The sequence below is a fragment of the Amphibalanus amphitrite genome, unplaced genomic scaffold, assembly GCF_019059575.1.
Source record: "Amphibalanus amphitrite isolate SeventyFive unplaced genomic scaffold, NRLGWU_Aamphi_draft 000965F_arrow, whole genome shotgun sequence".
Classification (NCBI taxonomy): domain Eukaryota; kingdom Metazoa; phylum Arthropoda; class Thecostraca; order Balanomorpha; family Balanidae; genus Amphibalanus; species Amphibalanus amphitrite.
In genome coordinates, this window is record NW_024882459.1 from 134,606 (window position 1) to 149,291 (window position 14,686).

Genomic DNA, 14,686 nt, shown 5'->3' on the forward strand with positions numbered 1-14,686 from the left:
ACGCGACGCTAACTCGCCTGTAATTTACTAGTTTGTGCTCGAAATCACTCGAACAGGGGCGCGGGAACTCCTTTCCGACTGGGGGGGCACACCATAATAGAGATCAACCTAGGGTACCCCCAAATCTAGTTTTCTCACCGGTTTTATGCCACTTATTTTTCACCCCTCGGCTTTTTCAACAAAAAAGAAAACATTTGCAAAAAAAAGTGTGGTATTCCGTCTCAAAGCTGTGGGGGCACCGCCCCCACGGCCCCAGAGTTGGGGGGGCAAGCTGCCCCCACTGCCCCCCCCGGCTCCCGCGCCTATGCACTCGAATGTGCCTCTTGATAGCTCACAATACGCTAGTTGGTGCTCCAAGGGCGCTCAAATCATCCACAGGCCGACAAAAGCTTAATACACGATGATATTTACACGTAATATTCGTTTCAAATGACATCCATTCAGATCAACAGGGTATTTTGCACTCAAACAATGACTCCCACTCGCATTAAAATCTAGTTGCTACTCTCCTCTCACGCTATTACAGGCGCCGCTGGGGGAGGGTGATCAATTGTGGTTAATGTAACAGGAAATTCGACAGTAACTGATTGTAACGACAGAACACGAGACGCAGCACCGAAAAGCATGCAACGTAATGCGGAGTGTGTCCACGAATCCACAATCTACAAGAGATCGTTCAGATATTCAGAAGAAGACGATGATATTTGGAATGTAAAGCGCGATGAAGGTGCTGGTCCCGCAATGGTCTAGTGTATGAAGGTGGTGGTCCCAAGTCTACAAGTGCATGAAGGTGTTGGCCTCGCACTGGTTCAGCCCATTCGCCTAACTAGCAGCCACTCCATCCACTCCAAAAGGCCCTCGGCCTCACGTAACGCCCGCTCGTGTTCGCTAATCGTCGCGGTGAACTGCTCGGCATCCCATCATCGTTCGCCTGTCGCGCCACTGATCGTCGCCGGTTCTTGAGTCACCCCAATGCCACCGCCTGTCGCCAGCTTATTATCCATTCGTCACATCGCAGCGACTGCCCCCGTATCTTCGCCAGCCTTCCTATTCCTCGGCACAACCCACGACACTCCCACCCCGGCTGCGTCTCACTTTTTCTCCTTTCCGGCCTTTGAGCTGATGCTGTGGATCATGTCCTGGATTTTCCGCAGCGCCCGGTTGTCCTCCAACAGTTCGGCACACTCGGCGTCCTTCTCTGCCAGGCTGCGCTCCTGAGACTTGCAGAGCAGCTCCAGGTTGGTGACCTCCGTGCGCAGCGCCGCCGCCTGCTGCTCCTGCTGGTGCAGCGCGCGAGACGTCTCCTGCAGGCGGCTCTCCTGCTCCTGAAGCGCGGCCTCCTGACGCTGACGGGCCGCGCTCAGCTCTGTGGAGGAGAGACGTAGGATTCAAACTGGACCCTTGGAGATGAAAACTTGACAGGGTGCAAACTCACACTAGTGCAGAGTTTGGCTTCAGAACAAAAATAGTTATTTGATGAGGAGAAATGCGATTAGCAAGACAACACATTTGCGAGACTAATATTTCAGGTCGCCAGCAAAGTCAGCATAAGCGATAAATCACCATCGTGCACCCTCAGCGCTGAGAATCAGAAAGAAAACATCTACATTCAACCGAAATAAGCGTCATTCCTAATTAGACATCAGCTCCGCCCCCTCCCTCCGCTCTCTTACCCTGTTTCTCGGCGGTTAGCGCGGCCACCTGTTCGGCCAGCGCGGCGCGGCGCGCCTCCGTCTCCGTCACCGCCTGCTGGGCGGTGCGCAGACTCTCGGAGCGCGCAGACAGCTCGCGCTCCAGCCGCTGAGCGGCCGCGTGCTGCTGCTGCGTCTCGCGCTGGCACTGGTCGCGCTCCTGACGCACCCGGGTCAGCTGGGCGTCGGCGGTGGCCAGGCGCGCCTCGGCCGTCCGGCTGGCAGAGTGGAGGGACTCGACGCGCCGCTCGGCGGCCACCAGCAGCCGGCGCACCGCCGCGTTCTGACCGTCCGGGGAGGGGCGGTCAGTGGGGAGCAGGGGGTGTCTGGTATGGGAGACGAGAGCAGTTTACAGTGGAGGGGGAACGTCCGCTCCGACTTCCGATAACATTGGTCGATCATGCATGGACTTCAGCCGCGGACCTGTGTCTGTATATCGTGTACGCGCTAGCCTAAAATTATAGTTGCATTGCTCCCCTTTTACCTCCGCCGAGTCCTATGTGCCTTGTACTGATCTCTGCCAATTCTTATGCACTATCAATTACTATGTACCGACTAACCCCTGCCGATGCTTAATAAGCACCCTGTTCCGACCTCTGCCGCTCTGTACTGCCCCCTGCCGCCCTGTGCTGCCCCGTGTACCATACACTGACCTCAGCGGCGGCCTGGGCGCCCTGCAGTCGCAGAGAGGTGGTGAGCGCAGATGCAGCCTGCAGCGCCTGCTCCAGCTCTGCCACCGTCTCAGTGAGCGCGGCCACCTTGAACTCGTACAGCTCCATCGTGTCCACCAGAGAGACATTCTCCTTCGCCTGTAGGCGATGTGAGGTTACATTAGACAGTGTCCACCAGACCATCAGCAAGACGCTCTCCTTCGTCTGGGGACGGGGTGGGTTAGATTAGACACCACCAGCGTGACGTAACTCTCCTTTGCCTGGGGACGGGCAGGGGGAGGAGATGAACGACCACTGGAGGAGGGAGGAGATGGGGACGGGCAGGGGGAGGAGATGACGAACGACCCGCCATGGCTGGGCCACCGCGGCGGCACCACCTTCAGGGTAGACCTGCCCGTGGCCACCCGCCGGTCGGACCCGCCTGCAGTCCGCAGGGAAGCTGCCCTGCGAGCCATTGCAGAGCTCCCGCAACCGGATATTACTATCTGGTCGGACGGCTCGGCTCGCGGCGGGATGGAACAGGGCGGCGCAGGCGCGCTGATCCAGTTTCACCACCTCAACAATGAAGAAACCGTGCGCGCTCCTGCAGGGGCGGTCTGCTCCAGCTTGAGAGCAGAGCTGACCGCCATGCGCGAGGCGCTCGCGGCTGTGGCCGGCCTGGAGGAAGGGGAGCTGGCATCAATCAAGTCGGTCCGCCTCCTCACCGACTCAAGGTCTGGGCTACAACTACTCGGCCGCGGCCCAGCTAGCCAGACCATGGCTCTGGCCGCCGAGGTCTGGAGGCTGCTGAACACCCTCGCCGAGAACGGCACCGAGACGGTGCTCCAGTGGGTGCCAGGCCATGCCGGGCTGGACGGCAACGAGACCGCCGACCGCCTGGCTGGCGAGGCCGCGGCGGGCGACCAAGATAGCGCACCGATTGACCTATCGAGTGCGCGGGCCGCCGTCACGCGCCATGTCCGGGAGCTGTCGCGACGGAGGACAACCGCTGCCCACCCGCACCCGGACCCCACGCCTGGCCACGACTCCCTGGCGCGCTGGGGGTCGGTGACGCTGTCCCAGCTGAGGACCGGCACATCACCGCTGACGCGCGACACGCTCTACAAGATTGGCCTGGCAGCCAACGACGAATGCCCCGCGTGCGGGGAGCCCGACAGCGTGACGCACCTGCTGACCGATTGTCCGGCCTATGAGGCGGCCCGCCGCCGCCGCTGGGGTGTCGACCCCCGCCTGGTCGACGTCCTCGGCGGCCCGGCGGCGAGGGTCGTCGACTTCATCGAGGGTGTCGGGCGGACCGAGCCGCCGCTCGACACGCCTGCGCCGCCGCCCCCCTGAGCGGGCTGGCGGCGGGATGCAGAAGAAGAAGAAGAAGATGAACGACCAAGCTGGTTACTGGATGCAACAATGGATAGGGTACATAGGAAGTTTACAGGTGATAACCGGAAATGAAAACCGTGGTACAGTCTCTGACATTACCACTTCTAAACAATATCGGCATTCATGCGCTAAATATTTTCTTCACTCCGCTCTTCACGTTCACTTTAATCGATAGTTAACCGACGCCATGTCTTCCTACCACGCCCCTCTCCCCTCCAGCCGCCGTCCCACTAACGGCCCGTGACTCACGTCTCCCCGCTCCTGCTGCAGCCGCGCCAGCACCGCGTCCACCCGCTCCACAGTCGTCTGGCTCAGTTCGATCGGCGGCCGGTAGGGCGGCGCCACCGTCGCGTCTCCGGTCGCCGCCGCCGCTGCGCCCGCGCGCTGACACGCCAGCGAGTCGGTCAGCTGCTGCACGCTGTCCAAGCAGAGGCGTGGGGTATCGGTCAGGCAATGGTGAGACGTAATTAGTGAGCAGCAAAACCGCAGGCGGCGATTATTAGAACAGAGACCAGTCTTCCAGCTTCAAGTTCGACAACAATGCATTCGCCATTCATTCGCCGATAACGCCCCAGCTCTCCCTCCCGCTGCTCCCAGGACACTGGAGATTCCAAAGAGTCGCTATTCCGTACCTGTCATCACGCAGACTGCCGGCACAGAGGAGCCGCAGCGCCCTCTGCACCAGATCCCGGTCGTCGGCCGACAGCGCGCGGCCCAGCCAGGCCAGCAGGCGCGCGTCACGCAGCAGCTCCAGCTGCGCCTCCAGCCAGCCGGCGTTCTGGGGGGCAGCGGGGGGACGAACAGGGGTCAGTTTAACATTGCTGGGAGCTGCTGACGGGCAGGAATGAATGGAATCACAAACACTTTATAGCATACTAAACCATCCTATTCCGCAGTTACAGGATTGGAGCTCAAACGAAACAAAACTACTTATCATTCCCCAGTTGCCGTCAGTATCGGCGCCCATAATTCAGCGCTCACCTCGTTGGCCAGGGCGCGCGCCAGCTCCAGCGCTCCGACCACCACCTCAGCGGCCGTGTAGTGGCGGGGTCGTCCGTCCGGTACGGGCGGCAGCGGCCGCAGCAGGCGCACCAGCAGCTCGGGCCGCCAGCGCTCGGCCAGCGGCGCGCGGCAGCCGGCGTGCGCCGCCATCGCGGCCAGCAGGGCGGTGACGGCGCGCGCCCGGCGGCAGTGGGTGTCCGGGTCGGCGGCCGGCGCCGGCTCGGCACCCAGCAGCCGCTCCAGGCCGGAGAGCGCGGCGGCCAGCTCCCCGCCGTCGGGCGGCAGTAGCTGCCGGTGCAGGGCGGCCTCCAGGAGACCGGCGGCCGCCTCCACCGCCTCTGGCTGGTCCATCAGGCGAGCCGCCAGGCCACAGACGGGCCGCCAGACGTCCGAGCCGCCGGCACCGCGGCGCACCAGCGCAGACAGCGGCCGCAGGATCAGACCGGCCTGGTGGTGGCGCTCAGGAGTCACCTGCACGGGGAGGGAGGTGGTGGTCAGTTAACCAGGAGGGCTGAGATGCTAAGATACGAATGGATACCAACTAATTCCGTCGCATCTCCAGCCCATAACGCTCTCTGCTCGTCTCGGCGTCACCCACCTGCTCGACGAGCTGTTTGACTGCCGGCGCCAGCCTGTCCTCGTACGTCTCAGCGGCCAGCTCTGAGACGAGCGACTCGAGCAGCCGGCCGGCCTGGCGCATCAGCTTCACATCGCCTCCGGCCAGTCCGTCGGCCAGGGCCGCCCACACCAGGTCGAGAAAGGCGCGCAGCTGCTGTCCGGGCAGCGGCTGGTGCGCCGGGGTGACGGCCAGCAGCAGCTCAGCCGCCTGCAGCTGCTCCAGCCGGCCAGACTCGGTGCTCAGCAGCGCCTTGGCCAGCCGTTTGCGCTGCCCGGCGGCCAGCAGCGCGTCTGAGGCGGCCGGCGTGCAGCGAGTCAGGTGGTAGAGCGCGCGCAGTGCCGCCGCTGCCGACTCGCCGCGCTCACACACCAGCTCAGAGAGGGTGCGCAGCAGAGGGCCCACGAACGGCTCGAACCTGGCGGACACGAGGTCACAGGCGGTCACCGTTAGAGGAGCAGACCCACAGGTAACAGGCGGTCACCGCTAAAGGAGCTGCGATTTCGAGGTCACAGAGCACAGACTACTGTGGCAGAAAACGGCTTTTGTTGAAAGCAGATGGTAGGGTTCTGCCAGGGAGTTAAGTCATTAGAAGTACGCCTGTTTATGCGTGAGCTGTTTACTTTCGCATCTTTCTAATGCAGCCCGGCTAATACACTATACTCAGCATCTCGTCCGTCTAAGGCTGGAGACTTCCAGTTTGCGGTTAACTTGCGTTTATTTTGGTGGCTAACTTCCTTACACGCGTGTAGCTGCCCACCAACTTTTACCCGGGGACTTCCATCCGCGGTTAACTGGTGGGTAGCTACACGCGTGTAAATATTTAAATGCCGACTTACACGCCAGTTTAAAGGGCTTCCCGATCAGCTGATCGGGATGCGGCGATCAGCTGGTCCAATGAACAAGTGCGCAATTCCATTATTTATGGGACCGGTGGCCCCCCAATCAGCGTTTTTACACATGCAATGAGTACAGCCGTAACAATGGGATGTGGTGATGCATTAACCTAACCAGAACAGCGTTTGAAGCCGTGCAAATCAGCATCAATAATGCTAATCGCCTTGTGTTATTTCACTCTGTATGGCCGACCGCCAGTCTACTGCATGATCTTACAACAGCCGTATCTCAGATTACTCGTCTGCCCTCGTCGGTTCGTCTCCGTCACCCCCGTCCTCACCCCCGTCCCGTCACTTCACCGGTGAGGCGTCGTCGGTGTCCAATTCAATGCCACACAAAGGACGATTATCACCGAGTGATCAGTTTAATATGTGCGCGTCGCGGGGGTGGCTGACGTTCCAACGGCGCAGGATCCGGTCCACCACCAGTGCCCATTTGCTGCCGTTTAAACCGCTAATTGTTCTTTTTGGCCGTCCTTTTCATATCTCTCCAGAGCTGTGTCAGCTGTTTCTAGTCCCATTTTTCTTCTGACCTTGCATTACAGGCTGTAACAATGTTCTTCCAAGACCGTTTTCGTTCTTCATTACTCCTTCCATCGTGTCGCTTATTTTCGATGACTTATACTTCAGTCTTCATGACATCGGCTAACAAATGCATGTCTCTACTACTGAAATTTCTGCTCCTCTTCTTCCTGTCCATGGTTGTTGACCGGACACTCGTATTGCTTCCACTGAGCTGGTCCTCGCCCCACTGACACGTAACGCGAAGTGCGACGACAGGGGCCCGACACTAGCCGGCTGGCTCGACGATCACATTATTTCGGATGCGATACGAATCCCATCTCACTATCCCGAAGATTACGAAATAGCAGCTGGTGGCAAGGAGATAGGTGCGATGGAAATAGACTAATCCCTCCGTTCAAGGTAGGTACGTTTTTCGGCTACTAGTCGTTTATTGTTTACATCGGACAAACACGACGGAAGCTGCAAACAAGAATAAAAGAACATCAAAGAGACGTCAAAAATTGCAATCACAACGGAAGCGCCTTCGTAGATCACCTTTTCGAACCAGGAGAACACGCACCGCTTTGGAACAAAACGACAGTCCTCGAAAACGAAAACAATCTAACGAAACGACTCACGAAAGAAGCGCTACAAATACACGTCAAGAAAAACGACACGATCAACCGAGTAGATGGCACCGCTTTCAGTCCTTTATGGGATCAGTGCTGGTAGGGCAACGAGATCCGACGATCAAGCAATCAAAAGTTTTTAAGCATGTATTTTTAATGTGTCACAGCCTGTTTGTGTGTCTCATGTACTGCATTCATTCATTCATTCATTTATTCATTCATTTCTTCAGTCAGTCAGTCAGTCAGTCAGTCAGTCAGTCAGTCAGTCAGTCCGTCAGTTAGCCATTCATTCATTCTTTCATATATTCATACATTGTTTTTACCACATGCCGAGATATCCCTTTAACATTAGCACGTGCATTTGGGAATATATGTATAATACTGAACGAGGCCGGTGTAAATAAATTTTCAAGACCGAGGTCCTTACTGAATTTTTGAACGAGGCCGAAGGCCGAGTTCAAAAATCAGTAAGGACTGAGGTCTTGACCAGGGTATATTGAATTAGGGGGTAGGACCAAGTTTAGTAGGCATGATCTCAGCAATTATTTTGTTTTATATGGCGATTTTCATTATCACAATATTATTTTTGATATCATGAAGTTTGTATATCTCGGTTTTACGAAAAATAGTAGGGCAACAAAGATAAATTTCGTGAAAAAATAATTTTAGTTGGAAACATCCATTCTGGTATGCAAAAGTCAGTATGAAGCCCAGTATGGTGACCGTCTAGTGTGCTTCCAAGGCTGAGTACCTCACATCAACAGGAGTTGTTTACTATTTTGTCTTACGTTGCTAGGTGGTTGCTAGGGAGCTAAGGATACTCTCTTGCGTGATCATTTGCACTTGTTTTTCCTCATTATATCGACATGTTGCTGCTTCTGAGAACTAATTCATGCTAAGAAAGAAAGCAGTTTTCTTAAAATGTGTATTTAAGTGTCGTAGTATTAACACAGCTCTGCAATTCTCCTTAAATATCTGCAAAATCCTGACTTCCCGGAAAATTGTTGGTGGTGATGGGGATCGAGCCCGTCGATGAAAAGTAAGTCAATATGCAAAGGCTTCAAAACGTTATTTCTTGTTGTTCTGTGAAATAGCAATGCAAAGACCGATGATAGTGCCAGTGTTGAGCTTTCTAATGAAGCCTTGCAATTAGTAGTAAGGTTATTATCACCTAAGATATCTTCCATCAAATATTAGAACTCTGCCATTGTCTTGCTGTAGAACAGGGTTACTTTCAGTCTCTTGGGAACACGATTTGCCGGTCTCAGATCGAAAAACACTTCAAAAGGCGGTAATAGAAAATGAAATTTTCCACCTGATAGCATCTCGGGTTTTTATATATCCTGTCCAGAATTTTCATAAATCAGACGTAAAAATGGCCAATTTCGTCAGATTCCGAATTTTTGCCATTGGGTCTAATGTAAAGCATGGCTACTTTCAGTCTCTTGGGAACACGATTTCTGTACCTCAGATTGAAAACCACTTCAAAAGTCGCAGATAGTAGACGATTTAATCTACAAGATAGCATCTCGCTTTTTTCTGTATCTGGTCATGTATCTTCATAAAACCTTCTCAATTATAGTCAATTTAGCATTAAAGTCTATGGATTTAGAATAATTTTCATATCCGACTAGATTTGGGCTACCATGTCTGTTGACCGGGGGCCGGGTCTTGACAATTTATCACCGGCCGAGTTTGGTATGTATTTTACTGTATGCCAACGATAAAATAATTGTCTAGACCGAAGCTCTTAGCCGTTTTTTGAACGAGGCCATCCCAAAATGTTGACTTGGTAATTCGTTTTTGACCGTGGTCAATTTGCTTACACCAGTTATTACCACACCCCTCTGGCTAATGTATTTGAATAGGCCAGGCATACAGTAAATGGCTTCGGCCCGCCTCGGCTAATGTTGAAGGTATTTGGGAAACGATTCGGCCCTAGGGCTTTTTGATTTTCCCAGACAAAAATTTACTGAATATTCTGAGCGGAAGAACCAATTTCAAAGAAGATATTTACGGATTGTGTGTTCACTAACAGCAACAGCAAAAGTAAGTGACTGCGTGTTTACTTACTTTTGCTGTCAACGTAATTCAACTAAACAAGGTTATCGTTCCAATGCCAATGTATTTATTGCTGCAGAACATCGTAGGAATAATCATTATTTCTACATAATGCACGCAAAAAACGAACAATTTAAATGCGTGAAGCATCTTAACGTGCCACAATGTTATTGTGTTACAAACACAATGTTACAAACATTTGTTATTGTTCCAGCTGGGATCCAAGACGCGTTTTTTTCAGCGTTTCACCCAATTTTCAGTTTTCCTCACGGTTTCCTCACTCCTGCTGGACTCCATATCTTTAATCTAACTTCTGGAGCTTCACCATCTTCATCCTCAGCTTTTTCAAACCCTAAATAAGGGGGAAGTAGGAATTCAATCTTTCGTACTCAACGCAGCCCAATAGTGAAAAACACAAAAAATAATCACGGTGACTATAAATATGAACATAGTGTAACAGAGTAAAAATGTTTGGTTCTTTGTCGCCAAGCCGCCCTCCGCCGTGCGTCCGTGGGTATGTGCGTCGGAATTTGCATCTCCTCTGTCCGTTGCCATGGCGACGCCGCGCGACGCGGCGCGGCGAGAGACGCGGCGGGAAGGCAGTCGAGCTTGGGAACCCGGGGGGGGGGGGGGGGGGTGTCGTCGCGGTTTAAGCGGCAATGCAGTTTTTTGCCGTTAATCGAGACTAGAGATGCCCTTTTTGAACCCGCGAACCCGCTTTCTGCGGGTTTTCAAAACCCGCAGGGTTTTTGGCGGGTTTGAGAAGCAAAACTTGTCGTGTGGCGGGTATTTGGCGGTCAGACTTAAGAACCTATAATTTTTTTTATTTTTTTTTTTAGATGCAAAACACAATGCCAAGTGCATTTGCTCAGGTTAACAATACAACATTCATCAAAACAACTTTTAAAACAGAACCAAATATAAAAATATATCAAGGAAGCACATTTCAAATGCAAAACTGAAAACAACCAGCAATAGCATCCACAGTCTGGCAATGACCAAACCAGGGTACAAGCAATAAACTACTAAGCATAAATAAATGCTGATGAAAGCATTCCATAAAACATAAAAGACCCTGAAAGCAAACTTATAGGAAGCTGAACTGAAGTCTATGTGCACTGTGCAGTGTGCACTAGATATACATTATGGAAGAACCCAGACTTAAATGAGATGTTGAAAATCAGAGCAAATGCCACATGTTACTTTATTTGCGTCTGGTCGGCATAAAAAAGAGCTATCAGCTAAACAAAATTTGATGCAAATTCATTGATTACCTATCCTACTCTATGTTCTGTTCCACCCTATATTACGAAAATAACACACCAATCACCCTTACAAAAAATCAAAATATAGACTGGCCGGCCCAAACATAACGCAATACAATACTGGCGCACTTCCGACATTCTGACAAGGATGGGCATTTGACTGCGTCAATTTTGGTCTCTGAGGTGAAGGAAAGCTGTCATTGATGACGCAATAATTTTCAATCAGTTTTTCTGTCTTGGTTTTTGAATGCCTCAAAATAGCAGTTATACATGTTACAAAACCACGTAGCTGGTCGCATTTATTTCTTTTGTCTTTTTACGTCCTTATCATTTGTATGCCGACAGATGACCAGCCGGAGAGCATTACCAAGACCATCTATAAAATCATTACATTTAATTTAGTATTTACTGTCTCTTTATTTCTAAACCGGTGATTAACCTCTAAATTGTAAAACTTTAGCTGTTGTGTAAAATAATTTAATCAGAATGGCACATGAATATGCATTATACAACAGTGTTTTCGCAACAAGTTCGACTAACTACGGCCGCAATAATTTAGTCGCTGTAACATTCCTTCATCAGCTGTTGGTGACGCTTCTGACGCATGTTTCCAGAAATGCGTGGTTCATTGGTGGTTAGTTGCAAGGCCATATATGTTATTATAGTTGGTTTTTGCTGGGATTTTGCATGATTTGTTTTATGTGTAGATCGACTGGATACTCATTATTCACTGTGTCACTATTTATTTTTAACTGGAAATCGCATATCTTTTTATATCAACATTCATTTTGATAACAATATCAGTTGGGCAAACTAGGCGGCGGGAATCAAAATATGGAGGCATCAAAATATTGATTCTAGTGGGCGGAGCTTTGACCATATATGGGCATACGTGCAGACCATCACAGAAACGTCAATTATTCAGCAACCGGCTACAATTTCAAAATAGTTTCTTCACAAAATGAAGAGCAACGTTGAAGCTACCCGCCAGTCACGAAACAATAGCTCTAACCTCTTTGGTTAGTTTAGGAAAGCGTCTTGAAAATAATCAAGATATTGATTCATCACGGCGGCTAATCCCGGCGAGAATCAATATTTTGATTCCGCAAACAGCTGGCTAATCATTATTTTGATTCTGAAATCAGCTGGTTTATCAATATATTGATTCTGCGAACATACTTTCTGCAGACGTACTTCACCCTTCAAATTGATTTACGAGATGTTTCTTGTGTGCAAATAATGCAAATTCAATAAATTCATGAAGATATTATCAGCACAGGATCGTGTAATTTTTTTCTTGACCTTATTCCCACGGTAGACCAGGGATTTTCAGCACTCACCCTGGCTCCCTGCTCAAAGCTGCAAGCCTTCGAGGGAATGCGTTAAGGGAGCCGTGCTGACCTTTGTATAGGGGTTGTACCGAGTCGGAGCCGGAACCGAAGCCCGACCATTTTACTCGGAGCCGGAGCAGGAGCTGGAGCCGATTTTTTCCTCCGGAGCCGAAGCCGTCTGACATTTTCACGGCTCCACATCCCTGCTTTGTAGCATTGATTTTGAGTAAAAAAAAAAGTTAACTTATCGTCTTTCACGTGTTCATGAATGTGTTTCTACGCATCTGTATCCCGTCCCATTTCTGTGGAGTACAGTAGGAGATATTTCGCCGAACAATATCCTCAAGCCCGTTGCACAAATTGCACAATTTGAATGAAAATATGATACACGGATGTATTTGCATTCGCAAATAATACGATGATATTCATAACACATTTCACAACGATCCCTGCAATTGCCACACATTTACCATCACAAAGCCTTGTCGTTGACGCTCACACCCCATGCAAAGCAATACTCACTTTTAGGACACGTCTCTAATTCAATATAGCTACGTATTTGCAAAACATGCAGTTAATAATATTTGAAACTGAGACCTAACCAATAAGACATACCGTGGACAGGTAAGAAAAAAACAAATAAACGTCTGGAGAATGACCTCAACGTCTCGATGTTGCCTAATTACAAAGAGCAATTTTCGGTTTCGAATCAAATACATGAAATAAATATAAACAAAATTTGTACAGATACACTCAATATAGGGTTTATGATTAGCACGGCTACCTAAAACATCAATCCTGTCAGGTTGAGCCACTTATGTCCACACCCAAAGCAGGTCGCTTTGGAACACCCCAGTCCCCAAGATCCCATATTACCACCGAAAACGGTCACCAATTGGTCTACTGATCAGCATCTTCAGAACATTCTCGACCGAAACGCTATCAGTCCTGTCTGTGTTTTGGTTCGCTTCATCTGGGCTATGCGCACGTTTTTCTACTCCGGTTCTAGGGACGAGATAGCAGTCATCACGCGCTGCACCAGCTCGTTCTTTGACAGGTTGGTGACACTGTCGTCATCCGGCAGGATAAACACGTGGCGCATTTCACCCTCGGCCCCGCCAGCCACATACACACTTCCTTAAGTCATATTGTTTCTCGCCACGAGATCAAAGTTCAAAAGGTCGTGATGTAGGTAGTCTCCGCCCAGCCCGAGTCAGGTACTCCGCCGGTTGGTCGGGTGCGGCCAGGTCCGCGCAACGCCACCCTACTTCGGTCGACGCTCTGGTTGACAGGGATGGCGTTGTCATACAGTTGCCTGTCGACTGAACAGCGATTCAAGACATTCCTTGGCCCTCTGAAGCCGATCCCCGCAACGACCAGTGTTTGATCCTTGGTTGACCTGCAGCAAACAACAGAACACAATAATTAGGACTTTTGTGGACAATAAATTAGGAAACTATATGTGTTATTATTCCCCTTGTTCAGCAACTATTAATTTTAGAATGTATTCAATAAAAAATTAAATACTTAATGTCACTTAAATTTCCACTGAACGCCACCAGGTGCGCCAACAACTGTCATCTCATGCAGTTATATAAATTCTGCCAAAAAAGTAGATCTGAGCCCTGAGGCCAGTTGTACCAACAGAAAAATAGGTGGCTGCTGGATTTTTTTTTTGTCTTAAAGTTACTTCACATACAGAGCATGAACGGTACAGCCCTATCCGTTTACGTGCCCATCATGTTAACGCTCCATATGTGAAGCAGTCTTTAGGCAAAAAAATTCTAGCAGGCAGCTATTTGTGATGATAAAACTGGCCTCTAAAATTAACTTTGGCATGGACAATCCTGAAAATTAACTATCCAGCATTCCCTGGACAGCCGTACATTAGACACAATTTTCTTGAAGATCACGCATAATGTAAATATGGCTTACACCATTCAGCAACTTGCTTTTGTTACACTTAAAGTAAGCATCATTAAATATGTAGCAAAAATGGGCAAAGCAATTACAAGCCAAGCATACATACCTACTATTTAGATAAGGCAAACACGAACATGCACTACGACCTTTCAATCTTAACTCGGAACAAGTCAATAACCTAGTTGCCATTAAAAATTTAAATGCTACAAATTAAAGTTGTAGCAACAATTGGATGAGTGAGACACAAGCAGAGGCTAAAACATCCAAATTATGTAAAATACTGGACATGCACTGCCCCCATTTCATGAGTCCACCCAACAATTCTATCATGTGAGACAAAACATTAGGCTTCTTGTAACTAATTTATACCGTAACTTTTAAAGGACATCATATTTCACTGAAATACTACACCTAAGACATCATTTTCAAAAAAATATAGCTTAAAAAGACAATAGAAGAGTGCGAAGGCGTCCCGCGCCGCTGACGTCGCTACCGCGCCATGTTCCTAAAACCATCTCTTAAAACGAGTTTTCGGTAAGAAACGTTAAGATCACATGCCTGAAATTGAAAAACACACTTCAAAGTATCTTAAAATATGATCCATTGTTACTTACACTTCAGAAAAGGTCGCTTAAACAAAATAAAACCGGGAGCACTACGTTGCATCCACACACCCACGACGCCGGCGCGAAATGGCGGGAACCGGAAATCGTGGCTAGA

The 14,686-nt window shown here is 50.2% G+C and overlaps 1 protein-coding gene and 1 long non-coding RNA gene across 2 annotated transcripts; both read right to left on the reverse strand.

Annotated features, from left to right (window-relative positions):
• Window positions 1–385: 385 nt before the first annotated feature.
• On the reverse strand, window positions 386–4,891 carry LOC122368652 (uncharacterized abhydrolase domain-containing protein DDB_G0269086-like). Its single transcript, XM_043342807.1, has 6 exons — window positions 4,721–4,891; window positions 4,372–4,517; window positions 3,989–4,157; window positions 2,345–2,500; window positions 1,674–1,974; window positions 386–1,366 (listed from the first exon to the last, which is right to left on the reverse strand). Exons 1-6 carry the CDS (start codon window positions 4,889–4,891, stop codon window positions 1,092–1,094), a joined length of 1,218 nt encoding a protein of 405 aa, XP_043198742.1. The 3' UTR covers window positions 386–1,091.
• A 7,526-nt stretch (window positions 4,892–12,417) lies between these two features.
• On the reverse strand, window positions 12,418–14,686 carry LOC122368662. The gene is made up of 2 exons (XR_006254274.1): window positions 14,581–14,686; window positions 12,418–13,442 (listed from the first exon to the last, which is right to left on the reverse strand). It is a non-coding gene; the product is annotated as an uncharacterized LOC122368662 (long non-coding RNA).